The sequence below is a fragment of the Pinus tabuliformis genome, chromosome J (genome assembly GCF_031772625.1).
Source record: "Pinus tabuliformis cultivar Carrire ecotype Pingquan chromosome J, CPIR1, whole genome shotgun sequence".
NCBI classification, from domain to species: Eukaryota; Viridiplantae; Streptophyta; class Pinopsida; order Pinales; family Pinaceae; genus Pinus; species Pinus tabuliformis.
The window spans coordinates 1607064656-1607081597 of NC_142295.1; the positions used below are offsets into that span (position 1 = coordinate 1607064656).

Here is a 16942-nt window from a genome sequence, read left to right on the forward strand (position 1 = left end):
CAAAAATAACACTAATTAACATATATAACCACATTTATAATATAATTATTGTGATAAATAAATAAATAATTTATTGTAATAAATAATAACCATTACCATATATTAAAACGCCTTCACGAGGTGAGAGGGAAAAGAGGAGCAAGTAGCCAAAGGCAACGTGTTTTATTAATGTTTTTGCAGGTCGTTCCCTACTACTACGACCATTGTTTTGTAGGGAGAGACGCGCATCCGCGTTTTTGTCAGTTGTCGCGACTTGGAAAGTGCTCTCCTGACCAGACACCTCTCTGTCATTTGTGCTGCCCACCAACTAAATATTCCTTTGCTTCCTGTTGCGCTCATCCATCATCTCTACTGTAATCTATCCCTCATCATTCGTCAAATAAGATGCTGACAATTGCTGGAATCCATGGATTCACAATTTTCCTCCAAATCACTGTCATGCCGCAGACGGCATCATAGGTAGGTACCAGACATTTGTTTATAATGGTTTCTTTCTCACAAGTCACATATATTTGCATTAAATTCTCCGCTCATCAAAATGACATATATCTATATTTATTTTATTAGGGTTCTTGTGCACATGTGGTCGCTCATAAAATAAATTTCGAAAATAAAATCTCCATAAATTTTGTTCTTCAAAGTAGCTTTTCAAAACGCCGTGAGGCCGTGGAGTTTTCCCGGTGTTTCTTCCCTAATTTTACTCCATCCTCCCGAGAGACATAATAGTGCGTATTTGATGCTGTGCATCGATTCTAGTCTCGTTGTTTGTGCTGAAATACAGATGAATTTAGAGCAGAAAATAATGGTATTCAAAGCCTCTTTTCATATTTCTGATAATGGAACAGATTCAAAGTTTTTCCTTCTGCCACATGTTCGTTTGCGAAAGCTTTTTATTAAGTTTTGTGCACTTTGCCATCATTGCGCAGTAGATTTATGGTAAATTTTAAAGTAACTATAGTTTAATTAGCGGGAGGAATTGTTAAAAAAGTTATGGAAATTTTATTCATATTTAGAAAAAATCCGGCAAGGATTTTTGTAAATCCAAGTTATAGTTGTTAAACATTAAAATTTTAGGTGTTTTAGACGTTGTTGATGGTGCTGAATCTATTTCCACTATCAAAAACACAATTTAAACACACTGTCTCTACAAGATTTTTTATTTTTTTTTTTAAATTTCTCAGACCACTTTTGACCGTCAAAGCAATTCCTACGCTTTGTTAAATGACTCCGGAAGATATTTAAAGCCTCTTTTCATATTTCTCTTTAATCTCTACTCTCCTTTTGTGTGTCAGCTTAATGGACCAGATTCAATGCTTTTTCTTCTTGCACATGTCCGTTTGTGAAAGCTTATTGCCCAGTAGATTTAGGGTAAATTTTAAGTTAACCGTCATAATAATAGAGTTTTATGGAGGAAATAATTAGAATTTTTTTAATTTTATTACTTTTAGTTTTAAAGTTTATATATATATATATATATATTAATTAAATAATTTTAAGTTTTTATTTTTTTACCAATAAAATAATATGAAAATAATGTTTATATATAATGGGCAATTTGCCTAGAGATCCCTAACACTATCACTATAATCACTAGGTTATTGATGAGACATTTGTGAGATGATTTGAACATGAGATCTTTCACTCATATTTATTTTACATTTTGAATAATTTGTTAAAAATTAATATATATATATATATATATATATATTATAATTTAAATTTATTAAAATTTATTTATCTCCATACATCCATTTAAACTCAAAACCTGAAATGGATCCAATATTAAGATGGAAAACCTGAAATGGATCAAATATTAAGATGCAAGTTTTTTTTAATGGCATAATTTAAAAGAAATAATTGCATTTGGAGTAATTTTAATTTTCTCTCTACCCTTAATAGATTTGTTAAGATTTATCTATGCTTCCCAACAGCTGAACGTTTAAGCTAATTGAATGCATGCTGTCAATTTAGTGAATCAACTTGGAAAGTGACATTTCGCCGGGGACGTACCCGTTATTTATCCCACTCCAACTCATTGATATCTTTTATGTCGTTTTAATAATATTGTTTATGTTATATAAATTTTACATATTACATAAATTTTACATTTATAGAAGTATTTTTATTTTTTATTTTATTAAAATTAATATAACGTATTTAGTGAGATATATATGAGTTTTTCATTTTTTATTTAGATATGTCTTAATTTTTTCCATTTACTTTTTTAATAGGATAAGCATAATATTTATTATAGATATATAAATAATTATTTTAAGAAAAAATTATAAATATTAAATTATTATTTGTTTATTAATCAATTTTAAATATAATTTTTTGAAATATAATAATGACAAATATGAACCATTATTTTAAATAGATATGAACCTTTAATGTCTTTAGTTTTCTCTTTAGAAGACATTAAGTTTGGGGTTAATCGTCTTGCTAATGGGAAAGCTAAGGACATTGAAGGTTACCAAGCGGAAATCTTAAAAATTGGAGGTCTTGTCCTCATCCCCCACATCCACAAGCTTTTCAATCAAGCAATCAAGCAAGGGTTCCCTAAACCTTGGACTGAGAGCCTCATTATCCCTATTTTTAAAAGTGGAGATACAAATAACCCCTCTAATTATAGAACAATTATGATCAGCCCTCTCTTAGCCAAGTTATATGGTAGTATTTTGGAAAAGAAGTTAAGCATATGGCTTGAAAGTGAAGGTAAGCGGGCTAAAGGCCAAGCAGGTTTCAGAAGGCATCACTCAACAATAGACCACCTTGTTACGCTTAGGATCATTGCGGAGGAATGTCGTAATGAGAAATCCAATTTATTTTGTTGCTTTGTGGACTTTAGAAAGGCTTTCGATACGGTTCCTAGATACAACCTTTGGAATAGATTAGAAGAGCTAAAGGTTCCTCTCGAGTTGAGAGCTGCCGCTATAAGGTTATACGAGAATGTAATTGCCAAGCTAAAGAGCAATGAAGGGTGGTCGAAAGATATTAAGTTTAACATCGGAGTTAAACAAGGTTGCCCCCTCTCCCCTACCCTATTTGGCATTTACATCGATAAGCTCGAAGGCTATTTAGAGGAAGCAGGATGTGATGGCACGATCTTAGCTGGGATAGTCGTCATCCTTCTTCTTTATGCTGACGATATTGTTCTTTTGGCAAGGTGCCCATCTGATCTTAATAAGCAACTCAGGCTTCTTAAGGATTTCTGCTCTACCATGGGTATGACTGTTAACACTGACAAAACAAAAGTTATGATTATCAAATCCAAGAAGGACACTTATGCTAATTTTATGTATGACAATAATAACTTGGAGGAAGTGTATTCTTTTTTTTTTCTCAGTAAGACTATGCTAGGAAATTATATTATGTACAAAATAACATTACATGCAGTGAAACTAGTTTCCCATGGCCATTTGTGGCACTGTGGGTTGGCAGCTTGCTTCAGCATTTAGATGTATTCAGGCTGCCTCAAAACTCATCAGAAAACGTCTTTTAACTTTGACAATGCCCTCGCAGGAGCTGTGACTCAAAATACTACCCTCGCAGGGGCGACCGTGGACAAGTGCAAACGCCCAGAAAATACTTGCTAACTGAAACCAAAACAGAGAAAGACCTGCAGACAGACTACTAGACCCATATAAAAACATATATTTTATCCCAAGCATAGAAAGCGACCGAGACAGAAGACCTCAGAACAGGACCTGGACAAAAAGAAGGATGGTGGCGCCCATGTCTGCTACTCCTCTGGTTCCAATTCCTCTGGATCCATTTCCACGATCGGGACCCATCCATATTCTTTCGGAGGTTCTGCCCGTACTTCTCCCGCTCTGGACGTGGACGCCTCCTGCGCCTGAGTTTGGACGGGTGCCTTCCCAGTCGCGTCTCTCGCTTGTTCCTCAGCCTTGCCCACTTGGTCCTCGGAGGGCAATTCGCTGCTACTCGACCCAGCATTGTCCTCCTCTGCATTTCTGATGAAGAGGACTGAAATGTGGGCACTGAGACTTCCCAAATTAAAGACTGCGGTGCCAAATGCTGGAAGCTCTGGCCTTCCTTCACTTGGGTTGCTAGTATCCAAGAATTGAGTTGTTTGCAGGTGAGGAGTACCTGCCCTTCTATAACAGTAGCAGCAGCAACAATGGTGGTGGGCATCCTCTGCTGGAGGGCGAGAGGAGCTTCCACGCCCAGATCCACGCCTGCATGGTTGCCGTTCTCTCGTTCTGGCCATGTTGACAATGGGTTTGGCTGCTCGAAACAGAGCTTCCAATGCAAGGTTCCAACTCTTAACACCTGCAGATGGCGCTTTGCTATCTCTCCCTTGCGATGCAGAAAATTCAGAGTCCTTAGCGTCTGCCTGGAGGCAGAGAATGTCCCTGCACGTCGGCGCAGCGAGCTTGTCTTGCTGAGAATGGCGCAACTCCACCCCTTCCCCCATCTTAAGTTCATCAGCTGGCTCTTGAAACCTGAGCGCCATGAATGCGCTCTGCCCTCACAGCCTACCTCCATTAATGCGATTAAGGCATTTGAACGGGAGCCCCTTCATTTATGCCTGCGGCGGCGTCCCTTACATCCCTCCACGCGCTGGCTCGTGGCAACACTTGCTGGCCATGTGGCCTAGCATTTATGCTTGTGCTAACACCCACATCCGGGTGGAGGAAGTGTATTCTTACAAGTACCTAGGAATTGATATTCATCACAAGCTCAACTAGAACCATAGCATTGAGAAAAGGATTAATGGGGGGTGGAAAGCTTACTTTGGTCTTTAAAATAATTGTAAAATAGCAAACCTTGTAATGTGGGATAAAAAGAAGTTCCTCTTTGAAACTTTAGTCACTCCTGTTATCTTATATGGCTGTGAGGTTTGGGGTTGCAGCATCTCCAGAGAATCATGGAGAAAGATTGAGCAAATCAAGAAGCGTTTTATAACTTATAACCTGAAAATTAAAAGTAATACACCCTATCCTATTCTCCTTATAGAAGCAGGTCTTTCCCCTATTGAGAGCGTAGCTATGTTTAGGTTTCTGTTGTACAAGCACAAAATCAGTAACATAGACGATCATAGACTTCCTAAGCTAGCTTTGAATTCTAGACAAAACCACCTAAGGCTCAATCGAGGGTGGCATAAAGACACAAGGGCCTGGTTAAACTATTGGGAGATCAACGAAAATGATGCATTGCAAAACATAAATAACATTAAAGATATTGTTACTTCTAAGTTCAAAGAAAAATGTGGTGTGAGAAAGACTTAGCGGCTAAAAAAAAATTAAGTTATTATAAGAAAGTCATCAACCCCACCCTAGAAGATCAAAAGTATCTCTCTATTTTAACTAGCTCAAAGAAGAAAATTAATATAGCAAAGATTAGAACGAATTCTCATGAGCTCCATAGTGAAACAGGTCATTGGGCAGTTCCTAAAACGCCATGGACGGAAAGGATTTGCCATATATGTGAGAATAGGAACATCGAGGATGAAAACCACTTCCTCTTAGAATGCCCTGCGTATAACCACATTAGATCTTAGTTTCACAATCTTTGTTACAATACTGACCTTCCTAGCCTTTTACAATGTCAAAATTATAGTCAGCTCGGGAGGCTTCTCTCCAAGCTTTTTGAGCATAGGAATAAAATCTTAAATCAAAATAGATAATTTGTTTCTTTAGGTCCGATAGACCATTATTTGGTCTCAGTGGACGTTTTTTTTTTCTAAGTAAAGGCTAGTTCTATATTAAAGAAAATAAAAATATGTACAGGAGTTAGTCCTTCCGAGGAGGCCGAGGCCAGTCCTCAAACAGTAAAAACTGGACCATATTGTCTATCCGTTGATTCTGATTTACAGAAAACCTTCCATGATTCTGATCTTTCCTAACCATCTGCCTACCTGGACTTGTACTGACAAAACTAACAGTGATAGTTTGTAGGCAAAACCTTTTGACATCATTGACTCTAACACAGATAAAGCTGACTGCAATAAACTGTAACAGACTGAAGTAGAAAGACTGAGACATTAGACTGAGACAGACAGAATGAAGACGCATCATAAACATCGAGACCATTTCAAAATCTTTGGCAAAAGCACCCATCGAATTTTACTGCACCTAGCTGGACGACGCTGACTGCATCTCCTTTCCCGGGCTGGGCGAGTCAAGCCAAATGACGAAGCCCTCCTCGTCCAGAATCGGCTCTCCCAAGCCAGGTTGCGGGCGGTCGTTACGCGCGTCCCTCTTCATAGCATAGTTCGAAGGCGGAAGGATTTCTTGAACCGATGCCTCCAGAGCTGGAACCTCCCGAACCGGGGCATTCTGAACCGGGATACCCTGACCCTGGCCTTCCTCAATGCGGTGTGCTCTATACACTAATCCATTCATATCCCCCAGGAGAATGTCACTGTCCTGAGGGCTTGCAGAAGCATGAGAGGTTGAGCTGGGATCGCCAGGCTCTTCCTCAGAAATGTACACAGAGAGATTAACCACCACCTCTGGTCTAATGAGCCTGCTCGGGAACCTGAGACGGAATGTCTGATAAGTACCTTGCGGGACAAGGCTCTCCTGCTCCGAGCTAGGGGAAGAGGGGGGTACAGAAGCCATAGGGGAAACAGGGTGCAGATTCTTAAGGTCAGGGCCGACACGAGTGCCAGACCTCCCTCCTCTTCTCGGAATGCCTCTGCTTCGCGGCATGGTGAATAACAGAGACCCAAACAGCCTTTCGTCCCCTTGAAAATCGGCAACAAGAGTGACACACCTCACAACACAAGCATTTACAGAGGAATTCTGGCTCTGAGTTGGCCCAGAAATAACAATAAATAGAACGGAGACAATTACCATCGCGGGAGGAGGGCGCATCGCCATAAACCGGTTCCTCATCGAGTTCAGAGCTGCCATGCTCGTCATGAATGCACAGTCCCCTCGGCTCTGATCCATACAGCGCTCATCCGCCTTGAGCATTAACTTATAACCGCCTTCGCAGACCTCCGAGTACATGCGTCTGCCATCCGTCATCGCCGCAGGTGTCGTGGCAGGTAGCATAGTTAATGGCAAGTAGAAGCACCCGCATCCTGGTGGTCTCAGTGGACGTTAATCATCATCATCATATATATTTCATATTTTTATATATATTAAAATTTTCTAATTTTTAGCTATATGTTTAATTATATGTTGTGAATTATGGTATTGACAAATATGAATATGTATATTTATTTTATTATGATATGTATATTACTATTTCCCCCATAGGTTCAATTAAAAAATAATAAAATTTTAAAAGTAATATAGACCCTACTATGGGAGAGATGTAGTATTTGTAAATGAGTATAAACATTTGAATGTTAACTCCGTTACTAACAAAACGTTAAAAATTGTTTGTAATTTAAAAGCTAAAATTACAATATAATAAATTAATTTGTTATTTCCTTTTGTTGGAACCCAATAAGGATTTGAACTTTGAATATCATGCTTTACATATTACTTCATAACAAAGCAATTATCCATTGAGTTATACTTCAAGGACAATTGATTTATTATTACCTTTTTAATTAAATTGATATTATATTTTTTCATTCAGCACATAGTCAACATTTACATTTTACACTCATTTATGGATATTACAACATCTCCCCATATTAAATTATTGAAAAGTAATAAATTAAATGATATATATATATATATATATATATATATATATCTGTGTGTGTGTGTGTGTGTGTGTGTGTGTGTGTGTGTGTGTGTGTGTGTGTGTGAGAGAGAGAGAGAGAGAGAGAGAGTGAGAGAGAGAGAATTTAATTAAAAAAAACAAAAATGAATAAATAATTTTGTTTTGATAAATTCTATTTATAGTATTGTAATTTTTGGAGTTTTAGTGTGTATATGAATCAAAAATATATCCAATGTTTAAGATGGACGCTCCACCCATCCTCAAGGCTAAGCTAAACAAAATAATTAGAAAAAAGTGCAATAAAAATTATAAAAATTATGATGGAGAGTAACCTAAGTACTAATAAATTTTTATTTAATTTAAAATATATTTATTTAGAAATATCTAATATATTGTATTGTTATTTATATAAAATTGTATAAATATAATAGCATTTTTTTTAATTACATTATTTTTTATTATATATTATTTAAAAAATCATAATTTTAATTTGTTAAATTTATATCATATAATACTCCAAAGTTTTTTAAAGCACATAACGTCTTTATACTTAACCATACAATTTGAAAAACAAAACATTGCAATGTCCATGAAAGTAAAATTTGAAAGACAAAACAATGAAGATAAAAGATAACACAAAAGAAAAGAATTATTATTATTATTTTGGAAAAAATATAATTAATTAATTTTATTTATAATTTTTCAATTTTAATTTTTTTTATATGAAATTACTTTATATAATTAACAATTTTTATTTATTAACAAGTGAATGTATTATATTGTTTTTTATTTTGGTCACAAAGTTTGATTTTCAATTAGTTTTGAAATTTTTAAACAATTCCATGCAGTTTAGTTTATTAAAGTTAAAAGAATATTAAATTGAATATTTTGAAAACTAAAAAATATTTTTTTAATTTTTTTAAATTTAAATTATTATTTTTTTTTTCAATTAATTGATGATAGTTTTAATTAAAATTTTATTAAAAATTATATTTTAGAAGTGTCATGATAATAATACTATGTCTTATCGATACAACATGCCCAAAAACTATAATTCATTTCAAAATTAAAATATTTTATAAATATTTAATTTTAAAACATTTTAAAATTAAAACTTAATACTTACAACATAACAAGATACTTAACCATGGATATTTACCTCATTTTACCATGGATATTATTAACTTGTGAATAGGCTTTGTTACAATATCATGACTTATCAATACCACTTTCCAAAACCCATAACTCATTTCAAAATCAAAATATTATAAATATTAATTTATTTTATTATAACTTGTGTATAATAAATGATCATCTACCTCACATATTTTATGCCATAATCTATAAATATAATTTTAATATAAATACATATTTTTCAAATATTTATATCATATATTTTTTTTTTAATTTTACAAAACATCAAAAATAAAATTCTCATCCATAAAATCAGAATGCCAAAATGGTTATCTAACTATTTTACATTCGAGATGAAATTGGATTTTCTCATTTTAAATAATTCACATTCGAGATTAATTTACATCCGAGATGAATTTGGATGTTCTCATCAGTTTGCCCTTTTTCCCCTCTATGGCTTTTTCTGAAATGTCATATCAATAAATGAACTGATATCTACTGATATCAATTTTGACACAAAAGCTCACTACTTTTTAGATTGATGTGAAAGTTAGGTGTAAGATCTGACCTGAAACCTATCTACTATTGATGTGAAGGTTCGGTATAAGAGTAGCAAAATCAGGGGATATGTCTTTTTTCTACAACATTTAATTAATTATAAATATCTGAACTTTCCTATAGAGTTTTTGCTATTTTTTCACCCTGCATTTTATACATGGTTTTTGAATCAAAATAAATATTAAACATTAAATTTTTGACGCATAGTTTTTCATCAAAATAAGATTAAACATCCAAATAATAAGCCTACTTAAATTATTGTCTTTCCATCCTATTTATTATATTAATTTTATTTTTATTAAACAAAAAAAAGTAATAACAATGAGCCAATCACTACTTTACTAACTTACTATATGATGCTTCATATTTACCTCTAATCAATAACTATCAAATTTTAACGTAAAAAACCATACTTAAATGATGGTCAATTTTTTGAATGTGTTTCACTATATTGGATTTTTTAAAATCCAAGACTCCTTAAGTGCAGTGGTGTCACATACCCGAACCCATATAATAAATATATATAGAAATTTTTTTTACCGAACCCATATAATAAATATATATAAAAAAAAAATTTACGGTAAGGTTACAACACCATTATCGTTATAGTTCTTGGTTAGCATGGACCGATAGGGTCATGTATTATATTCGCGGGCTGATAATATTTATATATGTTATATTTGCTAGACCTAAAGTATCGCCCCACTCCATATGTGAAACCCACCGTATAACCTAAGTGCTGCAGCATTTGGCAACCCGAGACAACTCTGACTGACAGCACCGCTGGCACCATCCGCAGTGGACATATGGACGCGGCAATAAATTCCGCCGGCCTGTTCACGTGAAGGGGTGTGGTTCGGGGTTAGAGAATTACCGCTTGTTTTTTTTCCGCCTCATTCGACGGTAAGGATGTTCCAGAATGGATCTGAGGGTGGAGATGCCCCCTCGACATCACTTCCGGAGGCCGATGCTATATAGACCTTCCTCTTCTCGACTCTTCGAGTTTTTCGGCATAGCTCGGCGACCCTGCTGTTCTCCGCTCCACCCCGCCACAGTCAGTGGATTGATTGACGACTTTGCGCCGAGCGAACACCTACCCCCTCCGCCCAGCGCGCATCCTCATCGCCGAGCGTCCGTTCTGTGTTTTATATACATCCGAAATGACTTCTGGGTAAGTGTTGCAGTCGTTAACATATGAGTTTTGTTCTATTGAGTTTATCGTTTTCGGTTCTCTTGATTTTTCCCTTAGGAAATCAGGGCTAACGATTATCCTCTGCCGTTTAATGCATAAATGCAGTTGTCCGCTTCTGAGATTGATTCAGGCAAGGAGGTCCTCTTCAAGGCTATGGAATGCCGACGATTCAACAGGTGCGACCCTTCAGCTTTCTGTTTGTTGTATGTATTTAAATCCGGGTTAAAGATTTCCCTTCGTTTTTGTTCTTCTATCTGTCGGCAGAGGGTTACCCCTGCGCCTGACCGAAGCCCCAACCTTACTCTTCCATGGTTGGACGCAGATGGCGACGGGAGGTTCTTCATTGACCTGTTCCAATTCTTCTTGGTTTCGTGATATGGGTTCTAGAGAAACCCTAACGCTTCCAACGGTTCTGGGTTGGAAAGCTTTTAGATTATAAGAGCTGTAGTTCAATCTTTGAATTGTTGTAGTTTTTAAACTGTGTATTGCATATGAATCTTGAGTTAAATTTCAAACGCGACTCTACTGGTTACAGATGTTGGGTTCCAGACCCACTTGCTTCCGGAAACTGGACTGTTACAGCCTTGCAGCTGTATCTATTTTGACTTAAAACTCTGTATTTATATTTTCATATAAGTTGCGAGTTTTTTTCTTTGTTTAAAAGAATTTGTATGTGTTTTGTCACCCGAATACTGCCCAGATTCGCAATATAGTTCACTGTTCGGGAAATGTATTGATTATTCTTCTGGTGTTTGGTAGAGATTTACGTATGTTTGTATACGCTTGTTCAGCAAGTCTCTCATTACATGTTTATGAGTATTTACGAATGCATCACGGTAAAATAGTGATTTCGGTCGTCTCGATCCTATGCCTTCTGTATGTAAGTGAATGATTGATCATATTTGTTTATACCAGCGAGTCTGGATGTTTAATCGGTTTCCTAACTCGTTATATATATCACTGTTTTTTTTTTTAAATAGCTCTTTGTGTAACAGTTTAGCTGCTGCTCGGTCTTCTTTTAAATTTGCTTAAATGATAGCCTAAGTAAAGCTTTGATTCTTGCTCCATGAGTTTTCGATTTTCCGGGTGTGCGGTCATATTTCAGGTATACTCCACCCATTTGGGTACTCACCATGCACAATATGATTGCGGAGCTTGTTCTATACTGCAAGAGCTTACCCGGCTCTGAGGGTTATGTCTTATTCTTCTTTCTTGACTTACCTTATTTCCTGAGTTCGGTACAAATCTCGGGAAGATACTATTTTTGTGTGTTAAGTTTTGGGTTATTTTTATTGTCATTCCACACCACTGATCTACTATTGATAGCTTTTCTTAATGTTGACAAGACTCTTTTAAAACTACCTAGGAAAACAGTTTCAACCATCCTGTTCACAGTCAGGGTTTTAGTCTTATCTTTGTTTCTGTGTGCGTTGACAACGAGACAGTAACCTCTACCGCCAGGTTTCTGTCCCGCACTGTTCTTATCTCTTTTCCCTGTTCCGGGTACAAGTACTACAGTTTATCGTACCCAAGTCATAATCGTTTGCAGACCTCCTAGTGCAGCAATAGAAAGTAACATTTGTATATTCAAGGAAACAATAACTTATATAACACACAGATAACTTTCAGATGCTTTAGGGTTTAGTTTACTTACCTGGTCACTGACAATTCTTTAATCCCTTAGTAAATCACCTGCAGATTATGTGCATAGTTGTTTAACCGCCCATCCATGAGACTTGTCCTCCAGGACCAGAGTCTCCCCCTAAGCTTCCTCTTGCCGGATCACTATCCTCAGCAAGGTTGCACTTCGTGCTCGACTATCTGATCCTTACCAGACTTAGTCTTTTCGTGTTTTCTTTTCCTCTTTTTCTCTCTGCCTGTCTCTACAGCCCAGAGTTTTGCCAACCCCCTTCCCTTTTCCCTGGAGACCCTTTTCCAATTAGGGAAGGTGGTTATTTGCAGTTTTGATAACTGACTTTCTTTTCCAATTCCCTCCCGGGAGTTGCCAACACTATCATAAGTATTTCTTTATTGGAATAATTATTCTTTTAGTGCACATATAAAATAGCAAGAAATACTACTAAGGTTTTTTTTTTTAAAACAAACAGTCTTCCATTGTTATCTTAATTCTGTCTTTTACCACAGTAAGATTTAAATATTTACACTTTTCCCGGGGTCATCACATCTCCCCCGCCTGAGATTGGACATCGTCCCGATGTTTGATGTTCTCAAACAGCCCCGGATAAGCTTGCTTAAGAAGTTCCTCATCTTCCCAAGTGGCCTCGTCAGGCCTATAGTGCTGCCACTGCACTTTAACTTGGGTAATAACTCGCTTCCGCAGCTGTACTTCTCTCCGGTCGAGAATGCTCAGCGGCTCGACCAGGACCTCTCCTTCCGGTTCGACCTGCAACCATCAACAGTACCAGTCATTTATCTCCAAAACACATTTCCAATTAGTTAAATTGAAATTAGTGCTTACCCGTATATCTTGCCATTTGATCACATGCTTAGGGTCGTAAATGTATTTTTTAAGCATGGAAACATGGAAGACATTATGGATTCTAATGTGGCTTGGCAGGGCGAGCTGGTAGGCTACCGGCCCAACTCTTGCCAAGACCTGGAAAGGTCCAAAATAGCGGGGTGCAAGTTTGGCGCAACCGCTCCATTGCGGGGTACTTTTCCTGGCTTGAATTCTTACGTAAACATGGTCGCCGACCTGGTACTCTTTGAACCTTATTTTCCGATTTGCAAAGCTCTTTCGGCGGTCTTGGGTAGCCTTTAAATTAGTCCGCACCCTTTTTACCATGTCCTCCATTTCTTTGAGCATTTCTAGTCCCAATCTCAATTTGTCCTCAGGCCCACTCCAACTTGAAGGTGTACGGCATTTCCGTCCGTACAAGACCTCAAAGGGAGTCATTTTCAATGATGTGTGATATCCGTTGTTATAAGCGAATTCAACCAAATGTAAATATTCTTCCCATTGAGTCGGTTTCTGCATCACGCATGCTCTTAACATGTCTTCTACTACTTGATTCACTCGTTCAGTCTTTCCATCGGTCTGGGGATGATAGGCTGTACTGAAATTCAGCTGTGTACCCAGTTCGGTAAACAATGCTTTCCAGAATGTTGATGTGAATTTTACATCTCGATCGGATATTATTGTCTTCGGAAGCCCATGCAGTTTGAACACATTCTGCATAAAAATGTGTGCAATTTGCACAGCTCTATAGGTAGATTGCACTGGTATAAAGTGCGTTGCCTTACTTAATTTGTCTACTACGACCATAATAGAATCATTGTGCTTCTTTGTCCTAGGCAGCCCGGTTATGAAATCCATGGATATGATTTCCCATTTCCATTCTGGAATGGGCAAAGGTTGTAATAACCCTGCCGGATGTAGATGTTCTGCTTTGATCTGCTGACATTCCAAACACCGCGCTAAATATTCAGCTACATTCTTTTTCATTCCAGGCCAATAGTATTCTTTCCGAAGTGCAGTAAGCATCTTCTGGTATCCGGGATGACCTGCGTAGTGGCTGATATGAAACTCGTCCAAAACCAGATTTTTAAGACTGTTTTTATTAGGTACATACAACCTCTTTTTATAGAGCAGCATCCCATCCTCATCTATCTCATACCCCTGCTGATTTTCTTCGCTGGAAAGTTGTAACTGCTGTTTTATTTGCTGGTATTCGGCATCTTGATCTGTGGCTGTTTTTATCATTTCTTGCAAGGGATTCTTCCATTTCTTGGACGAAATTTCATATAAACATTGCACCTTCCGACTCAGTGCGTCAGCCACACGATTTTCCTTTCCTTTCAAATGCTTAATATCAAAGTCAAATCCACTTAAGAAATCTGCCCAACGGGCTTACCTTGAATTCAGGGTGGGCTGACTGAAGTAATTTGTCAAACTGTGATGATCTGTTAACAACAGAAATTTTCTTCCCAGAAGATAATGCCGCCACATTTTTAGTGCATGTATGACGGCTGCTAATTCTAAGTCGTAGGCAGAATATTTCTGCTCGTGCTCCTTTAGCTTTCTTGATTCATAGGTGATCACTTTCCCCTCTTGCATTAACACATCACGCACGCCTTCTCGGCTTGCATCGGTACATACCACATAATCCTTATTAGGATCTGCTATACTCAAAATGGGAGCAGAGGTGAGAAAACGCTTAAGTTTCTCAAAGCTTTGCTGACATTCTGAAGTCCATTTGAAAGCCCTTCCTTTCTTTTGCAAGGAAGTAATAGGATATGCTACTCTTGAGAAGCCCTCCACAAATCTTCTATAATAACCGGCCAATCCCATGAAAGACCTGATATCTGCCACATCCTTAGGTACGGGCCATTCCATTATGGTCCTTATTTTTTCAGGGTCTACTGCAATCCCTTCCTTTGTGATTACATGACCTAAATACTGTATCTCCTCTTTGAAGAAATCACACTTGCTGAATTTAGCGTACAGTTGGTGCTCTCGAAGAGTTTGCAGTACCGACCTGAGATGTTCCTCGTGCTCCTCCTTAGTACGGGAGTAAATCAGAATATCATCGATAAATATTAGTACAAATTTATCCAGAAATTTATGGAATACACTATTCATTAAACACATAAAAGTGGCAGGTGCATTAGTCAGCCCGAAAGGTAGCACTACAAACTCGTAGTGCCCATATCGTGTTCTGAAAGCTGTTTTTGCGATGTCCTCCTCCTTAATTCTAATCTGATGGTAACCTGATTGCAAATCGATCTTAGAAAATACTGTGGCACCCTTGACTTGATCAAAAAGTTCATCAATCCGAGGTAGGGGATATTTCTTTTTTATCGTGAGCTTGTTTAGCTGTCGGTAATCTATACACATTCGAAGGGTTCCGTCTTTCTTCCTGACAAATAACACCGGGGCTCCCCATGGAGATACGCTGGGTCGGATATAATTTTTGTCTAGTAATTCCTGTAGTTGCATTTTTAATTCAGTCAACTCGGGTACACTCATTCTATAAGGTGCCCGTGATACTGGTGTTGCCCCTGGAACCAATTCAATAGTGAAGTCTATATCCCTTTTTGGGGGTAGCCCAGGTATCTCTTCTGGAAATACATCTGCAAATTCTTTTATTACCGGAAGGTTGTCCAGCGTGACCATTTTATCCTTGGAATCTTCATATCCTACCTGAATGGCATAAATCTGGCATCCTCTTCTGATACACCTAGCTAGCTGTGATGCAGTGATTGGCCGGACCTGCACTGGTCGTTTTATCCCTTGCATCACTTGTTCCTTTCCAAGGTCATCTTTGTAGCAAATGGTTTTTGTCTTGCAGTTTACTAATGCCCAGTGCTTCTCTAGCCAGTCCATCCCAATCAGAACATCGTATGAGCCAAGTGGAAGCACATTTAGATCTGCTACCACTGGCTGTCCTGCTAATGTTAGAGGGCAGCTATTAATCTTTGCCAACACTCGTCTTTTAGCCCCTGTAGCTAGCTTTACCAGCCATGAATTCTTGAATTTTTCAGGCTGTAACTTACATTGTTCTACTATTTTTGGGCTAATATAACTTAAAGTAGCTCCTGGATCAATTAGAACAGCTATAGAAAGGTCTGAAATTTTACCTTCAAATTCCACCATGGTGGGCTGGTACTCCGCCTGACGGTCGTCCAGGGCTGCGTTAATCCTAGGCACGCTGCGTCCCACATCACCAACGGTTGATGCCTCGTGAATCTGGGATATTTGATCGGTTCCCTTCCGTTGCGGGCAGTTTTTGACGTAGTGCGGTCCTCCACAACCCCAGCACTGTACTGGAGGTCTGGTTATTCCTTCGCTCTCCAGCTTGACAGGCTGTTCGCTCATTCTGGATTCGCCGGTTGTCTTGGACCTGAACGATCCTCTTTGTACAGTCCGGTTGTTCTGCCCTTTACTTCCACCCTTAACTCCACCGCTGCGACTTCCTTTACTATTTCCAACAGTTTTACTACCCCTTTTTTCATTCCATTTCCTATTTGAAGCGTCCCCTTTCTGTTTGTTCTGCTGATAACAGATTCTAGCCTTGCGAATCGCTTCATCCATCGTCCTAGGATTGTCAAACTCAATCCTTTCTCGTATATACATGGGTAAACTACTAACAAATCTTTGCACCTTGGCTTTTTCTTCCTTAAGGTAGGGCACATAACGAAGCAGGGAGGTAAAACGATTAATAAACTCGTCCATAGTCTGCTGTCCCAACCGCAAATCGTGGAACTCCTTTGCCTTTTCATCATAAAAGCGCTCGGTCAAATATCTTTCTTTGAAGTATTTCTGAAACTTTTCCCATGTGATGGTTCGTTCGCTTACCCCCTTGACGATTTTGACCTCTTCCCACCACAGGGTTGCTTTCCCTTGTAATTGAAAGATGGCCAATCGTGCCTTCAGGTTATGGTCGT

General features: G+C 37.8%; 1 protein-coding gene across 1 annotated transcript; it reads right to left on the reverse strand.

The window, feature by feature from the left end:
- Positions 1-11929: 11929 nt before the first annotated feature.
- On the reverse strand, positions 11930-16589 carry LOC149233623 (uncharacterized). Its single transcript, XM_089382243.1, has 5 exons — positions 16170-16589; positions 15193-16040; positions 14655-14823; positions 13131-13727; positions 11930-12046 (listed from the first exon to the last, which is right to left on the reverse strand). Exons 1-5 carry the CDS (start codon positions 16587-16589, stop codon positions 11930-11932), a joined length of 2151 nt encoding a protein of 716 aa, XP_089238369.1.
- Positions 16590-16942: the final 353 nt, after the last annotated feature.

Excerpts from the sequence above, each read along its gene's own strand:
- LOC149233623 (XM_089382243.1), bottom strand. The coding sequence starts at position 16,589 with ATGGATGAAGCGATTCGCAAGGCTAGAATCTGTTATCAGCAGAACAAA. Across the intron at positions 16,041-16,169 it reads CAGCCCTGGACGACCGTCAG|CCTGAAAAATTCAAGAATTC; the intron begins GCGGAGTACCAG and ends TGTAAGTTACAG. Across the intron at positions 14,824-15,192 it reads ACACGATATGGGCACTACGA|AAGATTTGTGGAGGGCTTCT; the intron begins GTTTGTAGTGCT and ends CGGTTATTATAG.